General features: G+C 41.5%; 1 protein-coding gene across 3 annotated transcripts in view; it reads left to right on the forward strand.

Annotated features, from left to right (window-relative positions):
* ptprk (protein tyrosine phosphatase receptor type K) overlaps positions 1–15702 on the forward strand; it is a 779294-nt gene that overhangs the window by 591574 nt on the left and 172018 nt on the right. For all 3 annotated transcript variants that reach the window (XM_070885263.1, XM_070885265.1, XM_070885264.1), the window contains exon 11: positions 8695–8794. In XM_070885263.1, the coding sequence (XP_070741364.1) occupies positions 8695–8794 (100 nt within the window). The remainder of the gene's footprint in view (positions 1–8694; positions 8795–15702) is intronic.

Consider the following 15702-nt stretch of genomic DNA (forward strand, 5'->3'; position numbering starts at 1 on the left):
AGGTCTTGGTCCAGTGGCAAGGGGGTCCAAGACGACTGGAGACCAGGCACTGCTGTATAAGCCTAGTTGCCTACAGCGAGATGTTGGCTGCAAGCTCGGTGCCGAGTAGCGCCATTGATGATAGATGGTTCGAGGCTTGGTTGAGGGGCAGGCATTGGGAAGGTCAGCTGCCCGCTGGAGTTCCGAGGGATGTTTTGGGAAGTTTCTTCCAAGGTTAAAAATTTCCCCAGAGGTTTCCAAGTTGATTTAAAAGTTTAGGAGTTTAAAAGTATTTCCAGATTATTTTTTTAAAATTACACAGATTGATTGAAGGTTTAATATATAGATTAAGAGTTGACTAAAAGTTATAGAAAAAAGTTCTCCAAGTTGATTAAAAATTTAAAAGTTTTCCCGAATTGTTTCAGAAGTTTAAAAGTTTAAAAATTGAGTCCCTTCGGCCGGTTCAGTACCGGCCCCGGGCAGAATGTTTCACAGTACTGCTGGAACACTCCACCCCAGCGTCTTCCTTGTGGCCAGCGGGCCCAGGAGGTCCTTTCCACCCGGGGTAGAAGCGGGTCAGTGCGGGATCCCTTCGGTCCGGGATAGAAGCGGGTCGGTGCGGGGTCCCACTCCAATGGGGAGTAGTTGTACTTATTAGGGATAACATAATGGCAGTGGAAAAAAGTGACGCAGCTATCAGCAAGATAATAATAGAATTCAAATAGAGATAAAAGATATTAAAGGATCAATCACACTAATGGGTGTAGTCTACAGACCACCTAATAGTGGAAGGAAGATGGAGGAAGAAATATGCAGACAAATTAGAGAAATTCGTAATCAACATAAAATAATAATCATGGAAGATTTCAACTACCCTGATATTAATTGGACAGAAGAGGTAATTAAAGGGGATAAGGGAATGGAGTTCATACAGTGTGTACAGGACTCCTTTCTAACCCCATGTGTAAAAAGCCCAACAAGGGAGGATTCACTATTGGATCTAGTAATGGGAAATGAACCAGAGAAGTAAAAGTAGGGGAACATCGAGGCAATAGTGACCATGATATAATATGCTTTAAAATGATAATAGATTGGAGAAAAGCTCATTTTGAAGGGCTGAGAATAGAACTTGGGAAAATAAAATGAGCAACAATATTGGCAAATAATGATGTAGAACAGCAATGAGAAACATTTAAAATGTTGTTCAACTGAGTGCAGGAACAATATATTCCACTCAAAGGAAAGAACAAACTAAACACTAATGAGATTCCATGGATGAATAAAGTCATAAAGAAATAATTGGGGTAAGGGGAGAGACATACATGATGTATATAGACAGCGGGGGAGTGCATGATAAGCGAGAATATGAAAAGATTAAGAGAGAAGACAAAACAACAATTAAGAAGACCAGGAGGAATGTAGTTGTGGTAGAGGACAGTATAGAGAATGGGATCGATACTGTTCTCTGCAGCCAGGACCGGGGGTTCCGAAGGTTGTGTTGCCTGCCCAGTGCCAGGGTTGAAGACGGCATTTCGCAGCTGGAGAAGAACTTGGACTGGGAAGGGGAGGTTCCAGTTGTTGTGGTCCATGTAGGAAATGTCTACATAAGTAGAATTAGGAATGAGGTTCTGCTGAAAGAGTTTGAGGAGTTGGGGACCAAATTAAAAAGCAAAACCTCAAAGGTAATAATCTCTAGATTGTTACATGGGCCGAGCGCCAATTGGTATAGGGATAAGCAGATTAGAAAGTTAAATGCGTGGTTCAAAGAGTGGTGTGGGAGGCAGGATCTTTGCTTCATGGGACACTGGCACTAATACTGGGGAAAGGGGGAGCTGTTCTATTGGGACGGGCTCCACTTCAACTGGGCTTGAACCAGTGTCCTGGCGAATTGACTAAATAAGACAATAGACAGAGCTTTAAACTAATGAAGGGCTGGGTGGATTCAGGGAAGAGTAAATTTAAAAGCAGCAAGAGAACTGTCAAGGCAGAGCAGCGTTTTGGGCAAAAATAAGCAGAGTGAGTCAGGAAGGGACTGAGAGAGTAACAAAGGTAATAGAGCATCACTAACTAAGGTGACCATCAGGGAAAAATAGAAAAAAGTCAAAGCTAAAGGCACTATATCTGAATGCACGAAGCATTTGCAACAAAATAGATGAATTTATAGCACAAATAGAAATGAATACATTTGATCTAATAGCCATTACGAAGACATAGTTGCAAAGTGACGAAGGTTGGGAACTAAATATTCCAGAATACTTAACTTTTGGAAGACATAGGCAAAATGGAAAAGGAGGAGGGGTAGCCCTGATAAAAGATGGGATAAAGACAGTAGAGAGAACGGATCTTAGCTCTGAAAATCAAGTAGTAGAATCAGTTTGGGTGGAGCTCGAAGCAGAAAACATTGGTGAGAGTTGTTTATAGGTCCCCAAACAGTAGTAGTAATGTAGGGCACAGTATTATTGAGGAAATTACAGGTACATGTAACAAGGGTAATACTTCATTAATGGGGGACTTTAATCTACATAGAGACTGGGCAAACCAAATTTGCAGAGAAAGTGTGGCGGACGAATTCATGGAATGTATACAAGATAGTTTTCTAGATCAGTATGTTGAGGAACCAACTAGGAACAGGCTATTTTAGATCTAGTATTGTGCAATGGGAAAGGATTAATTAATAACCTTTTAGTAAAGGGGCCTTTCGGGAAGAGTGACCATAACATGATAGAATTTTATATTGAGTTTGAAAGTGATTTCGTTAAATCCGAAACTAGGATCTTAAATCTAAACAAAGCAAACTATGTAGTTGAGTGGGTTGGCTAAGATAAATTGGGAAACTAGATTAAAAGGTATGATGGTAGACAAGCAATGGCTAGCATTTAAGAAATTAATACATAATTTGCAACAAACATGCATTCCTTTAAGGCACAAAAACACCACAGGAAAAGTGGTCCAACGAGATGTTAAAGATAGTATTAGCTCAAAGGAAGGGGCTTATAATATTGCCAGAAAGAGCAGTAAGTCTGAGGATTTTAGATTTCAGCAAAGGACCAAATTATTGATTAATAAAGGGAAAATGGAATATAATAGTAAACTAGCGGGAGACATAAAAACAGACTGTAAAATCTTCTATAGGAATGTAAAAAGGAAAAGATTAGCAATAGTAAATGTGGGTCCCCTACAGGCTGAGACAGGAGAAATTATAATGGGAAATAAAGAAATGGCAGAGAAATTAAATAAATACTTTTTGTCTGTCTTCACGGAAGAAGACACAAAAAAAACTCCCGGAAATAGTGGAGAAGCAAGAATGAGGATTGTGGGTAATATACTAGCATGGTTTGAGGATTGGTTAATGGACAGAAAACAGAGAGTAGGAATAAACGGGTCATTTTTGAGTTGACAGGCTGTAACTAGTGGGCTGCTGCAAGGATCGGTGCTTGGGTCCCAGCTATTCACAATCTATATCAGTGATTTGGATGAGGAGACCAAATGTAATATATCCAAGATGAAATTAAGCTGGGTGGGATTGTAAGTTGTGAGGAGGATGCAAAGAGGCTTCAAGGGGATATAGACAGGCTAAGTGAGTGGGCAAGAACATGGCAAATGAAATATAATGTGGAGAAATATGAAGTTATCCACTTTGGTTGGAAAAATACAAAAGCAGAATATTTTTTAAATGGTGAGAGATTGGGTAATGTTGATGTTCAGAGGGACCTGGGTGTCCTTGTACATGAATCTCACGGTTAACATGCAGTACAGCAAGCACTTAAGAAAGCAAATTGTATGTTGGCCTTTATTACAAGAGGATTTGAGTAAGAGTAAAGACATCTTACTGCAATTATATCGGGCTCTGATGAGACCGCACCTAGAGTATTGTGTACAGTTTTGGTCTCCTTACCTGAGGAACGATATAATTGCCACAGAGGGAGTGCAATGAAGATTCACCAGACTGATTCTTGGGATGGAGATTGTCCTATGAGGAGAGATTGAGTAGACTAGGCCTATATTCTCTAGAGTTTAGAAGAATGAGATGTGATCTTATTGAAACTTACAAAATTCTTACAGGGCTTGACATGTAGATGCAGGGAGGATGTTTCCTCTGGCTCAGAAGTCTACAACCAGGGGTCACGGTCTCGGAATAACGGGTCAGCCATTTAGGATTGAGATAAGGAGAAACTTCTTCACTCAGAGGGTGGTGAATCTTTGGAATTTTCTACCCGAGAGGACTGTGGAGGCACAGTCTTTGAGTATATTCAAGACCGAGATCGAATGATTTTTGGATATTAAGGGAATCAAGGGATATGGGGAAAGTGGATTTGAAGTAGAAGATCAGCCATGATCTTATTGAATGGCGGAGCAGACTCGAGGGGCCAAATGATTTACTCCTGCTCCTAATTCTTATGTTCTTAGGTTCGTAAATTATCTTTTATTCCGGCATATGCAGGGGAAGACTGTTCATCGCAGTCTAAGACAAATCTTCAAAAATCCAAAAGTTTCACAGATTCTTATACAAATTTTGAGTGGGCTGGCCTATAACGGATCTTTTGAAGTGACAGTGTTTGAGAACACTGCCAGTGACAATTTAACACAGATGTCTCTACAATTGATCATTTGAAATGACAGTGATCGAGAACACTACCAATGACAATTTAACTGCCACAAATAACACCGATGTAAGATAGAGACAAATAAATGAATGTGTTACAGCATTTGTTAAAGCATTTGTTAACCCTCATCAGACTGCCTGCTGTGTGGCCTCTATCCTTTCATCTTAGCATATGGCACCCCTCTTGGTTTCTTGGAATGTGTTATCTCTACAGGTTTGATCTTGTCCTGGCCTCTTCGGCCTCTGGCATTCTTTAAAAGCTTGTTCTATTTATTCCCTCAAAATCTAAAGTTCATTTTCCTGTCATATATAAGTGAGTTTTACATACAATTTGTCGGTAATTCCTTACCCTACTACATGTTCTAAAGAGGAACTATAAAATTAAATTATCAAGGAACATAAAACAAAATAGTAAAATATTTTACAGGCACATCAATAAAAAAAGGAAGGATGGGATAGGAATAGGGCCATTAAGGGATAGACAGGATAATACCACAGGTAACGATAGAAAGATGGCAGAAATATTAAATAATTATTTTGCTTCAGTATTAACAGGCAGTTAGAACATTGCATATGACATTGGATGATGAGATTAGTAATGAGATAAGTACATTTAAAATAAAAAGAGGGGATATATTTAATCAAACTCAGAGGATAAAACCCCTCTTCTGGATGGATTGCATCCACACATTTTAAAAGAATCTAAAGAAGAGATAGGAGAGGCATTACTACACACATTTAATCATTGATTAGAAATTAGGTATAGTGCCAAAGGATGGTGGATATCTAATGTAATACCTATATTTAAGAAGTGGGATAGAACATGTCCAGGGAAATATAGACCAGTCAGCTGCTGGTGGAAAAAATAATGGAATCTCGACTAAAAGAGAAAATAGAACATCTAGAAAACAAAAATATAATAATGAATAGTCAGCATGGATTTCAAAAGGGAAAGTCTTGCTTTACCAACCTCATTGAATTTTTTGAAGAGGTAATCGAGAGAGTAGACAATGGTAATTTATCTAGATTATCAAAAGTCCTTCGATAAGGTACCCCAGAATAGACTGGTGAGCAGTGTCAAAGAATGTGGAGTCAGGGGACACGTAGCAGAATGGATAGCTAGCTGGCTTCAAGGCTTCAAGGCAGAAAGCAGAGAATAGGGGGAAAAGATAGCTATTCACAGTGGCAGAAGGTGGGTAGTGGTGTTCCACAAGGATCAGTGCTGGGAATACTGTTCATAATTTATATTAATGATTTAAACTTTGGAAATCAAAAACACAATTTCTAACTTTGCGGATGACCCCAAGTTGGGAGGGGCGGGTAGTCAATATTGAGGTTTGCAACAAATTTTAGGAGGACATTAATAAACTTGCAGATTGGGCATATAATTGGCAAATGATGTTCAACACAGATAAATATGAGGTATTATATTTTGGTAGGAAGAATAAGGAGGTTACATTACTTGGAAGGTGCGAGTCTAGATGGGGTAGAGGAACAAAGGGATCTCAGAGTACAAAAACACACCTCACTAAAAGATACAGCATAGGTTAGCAAGGTCGTAAAAAGAAACAAACACGGGTTTATTTCTAGAGGTATAAAATTGAAAAGTAGGGAACATGTGCTAAACCTGTATCTAACCTTGGTTCAGCTCTGGTCGACATATTGTAAAAAAGGATATAGAGGCACTGGAGAGGGTGCAGAGAAGAATTACAAGGATGATACCAGAAATGCGAGGGTATACATATCACAAGGAATGAAGAGGCTGGGTCTCTTTTCTCTTGAAAAAAGAAGGCTGAGGGGTGACCTGATAGAGGTCTTCAAAATTATGAAAGGTTTTGATAGAGTGGATACAGAGAGAATATTTCCACTTGTAGGGAAGGGCATAACTAGAGGCCATCAATATAAGCTAGTCACCATGAAGTCCAATGGGGAATTCAGAAGTAACTTCTTTACCCATAGAGTGGTGAGAATGTGGAACTCACTACCACAGGGAGTGGTTGAAGCAAATAGTATAGATGCATTTAAGGGGCCCAAATTTGCCCAGGAGTTGCTCTGTTTTTTTTTTTTTGGAGCAACTTGATTTTTCTGGAGTATCTTAAAAATCCCCATTCTGCTCATTTAATTTGCGCCAGTGTGTGTAAGTTAGTTAGGATTTTTTTTTGTTTTTTTTATCAAAAGGGGTGGTTACCAGCTGTTTTGGCCATTTAAGCCAGTTTGGACAGCTAATAGTTGCTCCAAACTAACTTAGGCCAGCGTATGTGGCCACTTATGGCCGCACAGAAAACCCTTGCGGAGAGTTAAGAAATCAGCGCAGGTAGCCAGAGATTTGGGGGGGTGCGGGGGGGGGGGGGGGCGAGGGAAGCACAGAGGACCTTGCAAAGCAATAAACACTTTCTCAACAACTAATACAGATCTTGTACTGTAACTTTTGCATAATTTACACATTCCACTATATAAAGCTTCACAAATATGCACTTTTTAATATCATTTATATCAGAAGACAAAGGGTTTCATAAAACCATTTATGAATCAAATATTTTGCTAGCAGGGCTATGAACGATGGTCATTTGTACCTGAGAGTATGGTACCTGAGGGTGCCCATGCAGTTACTCCCCAATAAGGCACCCGTGGGTGCTGATGGAATGTTTCCAACAGGGTATCTATAGGCATCCATGCAGTTGTTCACTAAGAATTGGTGGGATTTTAAAAAAAATTGACCTAAGTCATGATTACTACCAAAACAAAAGCCACGACCAGATATTTGCTGGTACTGAGAGACCAAACCTAAGGAAGGTTTTCTCTGGTCATTCTCACCTCTTAACAGCCAGTTGCATTGTGCCATTAACAGAGACTTTTTCTCAATCATTTAAAGAAACTCTCCTCCTCCCGCCCCCCGATCAAAACTCTTTCATTTCCCCCCCCCCCCCCCCACCCAATCAAAACTCTTCCGCCTGCCCCCCTAATCAAAACTCTTCCCCACCTCCTTCCCCCCCCCTCCCCATCAAAAGTCTCCCCGTACCAACCTGTTTCTGGTAGCCCTCAGCGCGGCAAGGCAGCGGCAGGCCACTCGACCAAGGATAGGGGCAGTGAACATTGGGTCGTCCCTTCGGCCACGGATAGGGGCAGTAAGCATCGGGTCCGGCTCACAGCCTGCAGGACGCGCTGGGAGAGCGAGGAGCTACTGCGTATGCGCGCAGACTCCACTGAGCATGCGTGTAGCTACCGGCACTGTTTTCGGCGCAGGGCTGTAGCTCCGTCCCCCACACTCCACGAGAAACACCACGCCAGGATCCGGAACACAGCAGAGCGGCCAGAATTGTTAGTAAGTTTTTTGGCGCCGTCTTGAGCGCACAAAGTCAGCGCATCTCGGGAGAGTGCACCAGAAAAAGTTGTTTGGGAAATTTGGGCCTCATGGGAGGCTAGACAAGTATATGAGGGAGAAAGGAATAGAGGGTTATGCGGATAGATTTAGATGAGGAAAGACAGGAGGCGGCTTAATTGGAGCTGGCATGGACTGGTTGGGCCAAATGGTCTGTTTATGTGTTGTATATCCTATGTAACCACTTATGCTTTGTACATTTATTTTATCATATATTTTTTGAAACCATCTTTCCCCAATTTCTGCAAAATTGTTTCAATGCAAATGTAATAATTTAATTATGGTTGTCATAAAAGTACAATGGTTTACCAATGGTGTATTATGATTCCAATATGTGGTGAATTCCTAATGTCAGTTGTGCTATAGGGGAAGCACTGAACAAAGGCTAATTTTCTCAGTGGGAAGATGATTGGAGTTGTTATTTTCCCAAGCAGTTCTCGTGTACTTACCCAGCTGCTTTATGATAATAGAATATAAGGAGGAAACATTTTTGTTCAGCCTTCTATGTTTCCCTCGAGAAAATGTAAGCTTACAATATTTAAACTGGATTTTAGCACCTTTTTATCCGCAAAGACTTAGAGTAGAGCCATTTGAAATTTGCATTTTTTTTTTAGCTTTACCAAATCTTTCACATTAATCAACATTTTATAGACGGTATTTAAGATTTGTTTTTAGAATAAGATTCAATGGTATGTTGTTTTTAAATTTGTTCTTTTAAATTAAATCTCAACAGCTCCGACTCTGCCTGACTATGAAGATGCAACTCTTAATGAAACAGCGACCACAATAACTGTAATGCTGAGACCTGCACAGGCTAAAGGTGCTCCAATCAGGTAAATTTATAAGCAGCAAACTGTTCCTCCATCAGATTGGCAGGCTGCTGACTACTAATATAGTTCTTTATTTTCAAGCAATATTCATTTGACAATGCTGTCAAGAGGTTTGTTTAGCCGGTCAGGCAAAATAGACCTGTAGTTAATGAGAGTATTGTCTTCAGGGATTTAGTAAATTCAGGCCCTGAATGTTCCACACAACGACTCTATTTACGTAACTTTTCTCTGCTGCTGCTGTACTACCATTTTATTTTGATTCCTCTCCTGATTTTATTGAAATAATAAGCTTGAAGGTTTTTTTAAATGGATTAGAAGCCAACTTCAGTTCTCCAAAGTAATGAGTTAGTTATCATGCACTAGGTTTCATACAAATTCTGAGTAAATTGGAGGGATTAGAACAAGTGGAGGGAGAAGAATGTTGATGAATGCAAACTATATGACCTCGTCTCACACAAGTGCCCCCATTAGAAATCATGTAGTACCTATTAAATTTTATTTGGCATGTCTCTGAGATTTACTCTCATATTCTATGTAACATTAATTTTGAGTGACATTTCCTTGTCGTCTTATCAAAGCATTAATGAGGACTAATTTGTTGACTTCAGTTTTTTTTCATGCAGCCATTAATGTGGTCTGAATGCTCCACTTTGTAGACACAGTTCTTGATTTTTGGCTGCCAGCTTATTAAATTTGATGTTGCCAAATTTGATTCCCAATTTTTAAAAAGATCAGTTTGTTCATATCTGTAGAAAATCAGTTTATTCACATTAGTAAGTTTCTCTAACAGGCACAGTGGAAAAACATTTTTTTTTTTGGAGGGCGGGGTTGATCAACTATACTTGAGCATTTTTGTTTCTGAATGATAATTATGTAAGCCCTTATTCATAGTGACAAGAAAGTTTTTCCCCCAAAGACAGTCTCCATGGATGCTGTTAGTACTGTTCTTGATTGATCAGTAAAACAAGACTTCCTGCAACTCATGTAAAACTCATGAAAGTCACATTTATGGAGAAATGGCAGTCAAGAGTGGGATTTAAACTGAAACCTTTATCGGGACTCCATGATGCGTGCCCATGCTCTGGTGAATTGATAGGGGCATTGGACTTATACAATTTATGGAGAATTGCACCACCTACCATGTCATTTGGGAGGAATTTCTGATTACCTGCCATTTGCCTAGCAAGAGCTTAGATTTGTTTTTGTCAGTGCTCATTAATATGATTTTTTTTTGAACAGAATATTTTAGAATTGTTTTGGTCTGAGTCTCATCAAAAAGAGGCTGAAAGGGTAATTTAAGATTACTGTAGCAGGCAATATACCATCTGCTTCAGTAATTTGTGATGGCTCATCATCTAAAACCATATAGCAGTGAGATGGTTTATTTTAGTGGATGGAACAGATTTCTGTCCATCTGTGCACATGTTACAGTATGTCACTTATATTTTAGATTTGGGTCGCTCCAAGCGAAGATGGATGCAATGTCAAGGTCATGAGGTGTATATGTGTCTCAGCGCATTCTGTCTCCAGTTAGATGACAACTGTAGATTACTGCTACAAGCAATAATTATCTTGTGCCTTGTGCCAGTGAATCTTATGGAGCAATTTGTGAACAGAATATTCATGTTAATAATTTATTCAGAGAAGTTTATCAGTAGAAATATAAAAAATTGCTTTTGATAAATACTTGTAAAGAGGATAAATGTAAAATGTGCTTGGAAACCCACGTTAATGTCAGAAATATTTGACTTTGATTATGTGATGTATACAATGTTTTTTTGCACAACTGTGTTTAATGTATTTAACCAGTTCCCAATCAAAAAAGCTGAAAGCAGCCATCACACGATTTTCTCCAGAGTGACTACAGTAATCTTTCAACAAATCCTTTCATAATTTTATCAAAATTTGTTATGTTAATAAGTAACTCTTTTTCTTTGAAATCGAACATTTCTTACCCCTATGATCACTGACTCTGGGGCCCTGATTTTAACCCAACTCACCCAGCAGGCATGCAGGGGATGGTGGGATCAGGACAGACGTCCGTTTTACACAATGTCTGAAGTCAGTGGAGCGTATAATCAGATGAGGTGTGGAACGAGCATCTGACTGGAACCCAGCCCATTCCTGCTGGGCGGGTTAGGTTAAAATCGGGGTTTGTGTAAGTGATACCCACTGCTCAGACACCATTTTTCCTCCACTTCAAAATTGCCATCAGCACCTCCTCCTGAAGACCCCTACCTCGACCCCTTATACTCTCCAACAGCAAGCTGATATCTAACTTTCCTTTCCTCTCGGGTCTTTTCATCAGCTCCACGCTCTCTTTTCCCACAATTCCCTCTTGAAATCACTACTGTCCACCCTGCCCTCAGTACTGATGCCAACCTGGTTAAAATCATCAACATTATCCTTTGTGACTGCAACTGTCGCACCTTCGCCCTCCATGACACAATTGGCCATTTCATCCTCCTTTATATGCCACCTTAGTGGGACTTAGCAGTATGCCTCTCCTGCAAAGTCATCACCGCAGTATCCTAATGTTCCATTCATTACTTCCTTTTTCTGATTTACATGGTGTTGCTCACTGACATAATCCATACACATAGGTCAGGTTCAACATGTAAGCTAATAATATCCAGCTCCACTTCTCCACCATTGTCCTCAACTTCATGACCATCTGTTTTGTCTACCTACCTACCTCCACTGCAGGTGAAACCCTTTTCTACATTTTATTAGCTCCAGATTCCTCCAACGTCCTTCTTGCTGGACTCCCCTACTCTACCCTACCTAAAATCCAACTCATTGAGAACTGTGCTACACCCATGTCCCACTTATACGTCAGCCCTGAGATCCACTGGCTCCTTGTCCCTCACCATACTGAATTCAAAATTCTCATAATTGTTTGAATATTTTTCCATGCTTTCACCCCTTCCTGTATCTGCAACTTCCTTCAATCATATGTTTCTGTCCATACCCTCTGGTCCACCAATTCTGGCTTTCTGCAGATCCTACCCTTTCTTTGCTATATCATTAGTGACACCATCTTCAGTTATCCCAACCGTTCACTCTGAAACCCCATCTCTCTAAACCCCTCTATCTCACCACATTTCTCTCTGCTTAAAAATGCCTCCTCAACAATCTATCCTTACGACCATATACTGGTCACTATTAATGTTTGGTGTCTAATTCTCCTCTGTGGAGGTCCTTGGAACACTTTATCATGTTGCTGTCTCTCTGGATGCTGTCAGAACACAGAAACTAACCAGACATCTATCTTCCATGGAAGACACTTTAGTCTCAACTCAGCACCATATTTGATGTGGCTCATTTTGTAACTGAGGAATAAAAGACATGCAAATACATCCATCCCTACTCTCTGGTGTTGAATACAACACTGAGGGTACTGCACAGCCCCACTTTTGAGATTTAAATGATTTGTTTCAACTTTAAATTAAATGGCATGGAAATTCGACCGTGCCTGAAAACAGGCACACTGGAGGCCAGATTAAATTCATGTTGCCAGCTCATTATAATGAGTTGGGAATGGAGCCAGCTATTTATTAGATGTACGGCACTTTGTTGACGATGGGGGTGGGGGGTTGGAAATTGGACGCCTTTGGTGCAACTGAAAGCCAGCCAACACCTCTTAAAGGGGTAGTGCACTCTGACTAAAAACAGCAGGGAACGCTTGGAAGGAGTGAAATGACAGCTAGCTCTGCAGATCAGGCCTCCAGGTTCTCCGATGGGCACACCTGCATGATGCACTGCCTGGGGTTGCAAATTGACTGTAGAGACTGGAATCCCTTTCTATTCATAAAGATGCCAAGCTGACGATGGGGAGCACGCAAGGCAATGTGGGCAGTTTGCACCATGTGGAGGCTTAGTGGTCTCGTCGTAATTCACTCTGACTATGGGGAAAGAGCTATAGGTGTTCCTCCTGGTGTAGAGAGCCTCAGTGACCTCCCTGATACAGCGTTATATTATAAACTGAGAGTTGTCACCTGTTGCATTTTGGAAGGAGCTTATGGTATAAAAAGTAAGGACTGCAGTGGCCTTGACAGCCACAGGCAGTGCTGTCCATGCCCTAGCACAAGGCTCGAGTTGTGAATGTAACAATTGATGCAGCTTGCTGATAGCCTCCTTTGTGAGGCGATAGCACCTTAGACATTGCTCCTCAGTGAAGCTCAGGCAAGAGAAATGCTCCCTGAAGGGGTTACTGTGGATATGGATTCCTGCTGTGTGCCACACTCCAACTCCCTCTTCTGCGAGCTGCTCCTGGTGTCTCCTGACTTCCTTGCTGCTTGCCTTTATCTGCCAGCCCTAAACATAGCCCTACCAGGCCAACCATGACTGAATAAAACTGTTAAGAATGCTGAAAAAACAAGAAGTTGTACTCAGAAGCCAGAAGTTTTTACAGTCGGAAAACAGGGCAAAATATGCCCTGAAGTTAACCAGCGGCCTCAAATGACAAACCAAATTAACTTGTATGTGGTGGATGAGCCCTTTAAAAATGCTTCTGTAGGGGTCCTTAGAATCATAGAATGATTACAGCATGGAAGAAGACCATTCGGCCCATCGAGCCCATGCCGGCTCTCTGCAAGAGCGTTTCAGCTAGTCCCAGTACCCCGCCCTTTCCCCGTAGCCCTGCAAATTTTTTTCTTTCAGGTACTCATCCAATTCCCTTTTGAAAGCTGTGATTGAGTCTGCCTCCACCAACCTATCAGGCAGTGCATTCCAAATCCTAACAACTCGTTGTGCAGAAAGGTTTTTGTTATGTCGCCTTTGCTTCTTATGCCAATTACCTTAAATCTATGTCCTCTGGTTCTCGGCCCTTCTGCCAATGGGAACTCTTTCTTTTTAACTATGCTATCCAGATCCCTCATGATTTTGAACACATCTATCAAATCTCCTCTTGCTCTACTCTGCTCTGAGGGGAACAACCCCAGCTTCTCCAGTTTATCCACGTAACTGAAGTCCCTCATCCTGGAATCATTCTCATAAATCTTTTCTGCACACTCTCTAAGGCCTTCACATCCTTCCTGAAGTGCGTTGCCCAGAATTGGACACAATACTCCAGTTGAGGCCAAACCGGTGTTTTATAAAGATTCATCATAATTTCCACGCTTTTGTACTCTATTGTATTCCTGAAGCCCCGGATCCTCTAAGCTTTTTTAGCTGCTTTCTCAACCTACCCTGCCACATTCAACGATTTATGCACATTTGCCCTCGGTCTCTCTGTTCATACACCCACTTTAGGATTTTACCCATTAGCTTATATTTCCTCTCATTTGTTCTACCAGAATGTATCACTTTGCACTTTTCTGCGTTAAATTTCATCTGCATGTGTCCACCCATTCCACCAGCCTGTCTGTGTCGTCTGGAAGTCTATAGCTATTGTCCTCACTGTTTTCTATATTTCCAAATTTTGTGTCATCTGAAAATTTTGAAATTGTGTCCTGTACATGCACATCCAAGTCATTAATATATATCAAGAAAAGCAGTGGTCCTAGACCTGACCCTGGGGTAACCCACTGTTGTATACCTTCCTCCAGTTCAAAAAACAACTGTTCACCACCACTCTCTGTTCCCTGTCACTTAGCCATATTTGTATCCATGCTGCCACTGTCCCTTTCATTTCATGGGCTTCAACTTTGCTGGCAAGCCTATTATGTGACACTGTGTCGAACGCCTTTTGGAAATCCATGTACACCGTGTCAGCCGCATTGCTGTCATCTACCTTCTCTGTTACCTCATCAAAAAACTCGATCAAGTTGGTTAAACACGCTTTGCCTTTAACAAATCCATGCAGGCTTTCCTTAATTAATCCATACTTGTCCAAGTGACAGTTAATTTTGCCCCTGATTATTGTTTCTAAAAGCTTTCCCGCTATGGAAGTTACAAACAGGACAGCCCCAGTAGACCCATCGTTTCAGCCTGTTCTTGCCCCACGGAACTGATTTTTTCCCTACTCTACTATTTCGCCCCTTGTCCACTCTCTTCCCACTTACATCCGCGTCTCTTCCGATGCCCTCCGGCACGTTAAAAGTTTCCAGTTTCCTGATCCCAACCATCTCGTTTTCATTGGACTTCCAATCCTTCTACACTTCTATCCCCCACCAGGATGCCCTGAGGGCGCTCCGCTCTTCCTCGAACAGAGGTCCAACCCGTCCATCACCACCCTCCTCCACCCAGCTGAACTTATTCTCACATTGAACAACTTCTCCTTGACTCCACTCACTTCCTCCAAATTTAAGGTGTTGCTATGGAAAGCCGCACGGGTCCTAGCTATGCCTGCCTTTTTGTGGGATATGTGGAACATTCTTTGTTCCAGTCCTACTCGGATCCTCTCCCTCCCTCTCTTTTTCCAGTACATTGATGACTGTATCGGTGCCGTTTCCTGCTCTCGTGCTGAATTAAAAACTTTCATTCACTTGCTTCCAATTTCCACCCATCACTCACCTTCACATGGTCCATCTCCGACTCTTCCCTTCCCTTCCTCAACTTCTCTGTCTCCTTTTCTGGGGATAGACCATTGACAAACATTCACTATAAGCCCACTGACGCCCACAGCTACCTGGAATACACTTCCTCCCATCCCACTTTCTGTAAGGACTCTATTCCATTCTCCCAGTTTCTCGCTCTCTATCGAATCTGCTCTAGTATGTCTGATATGTCTTCCTTTTTCCTCAACCGAGGATTCCCCTCCACCGTGGTTAACATGGCCCTTGACCGTGTCCGTTCTATTTCCCGCACCTCTGCTCTCACCCCTTCCCCTCCCTCTCAGAACCATGACCGGTTCCCCTTGTCCTCACCTTTCACCCCACCAGCCTCCACGTTCAACGGATCATCCTCCGCTATTTCTGCTACCTCCAGCGTGATCCCACCACCAATCCCATCTTCCACTCCTCCCCCCC

The sequence above is a fragment of the Pristiophorus japonicus genome, chromosome 7 (assembly GCF_044704955.1).
Source record: "Pristiophorus japonicus isolate sPriJap1 chromosome 7, sPriJap1.hap1, whole genome shotgun sequence".
Classification (NCBI taxonomy): domain Eukaryota; kingdom Metazoa; phylum Chordata; class Chondrichthyes; family Pristiophoridae; genus Pristiophorus; species Pristiophorus japonicus.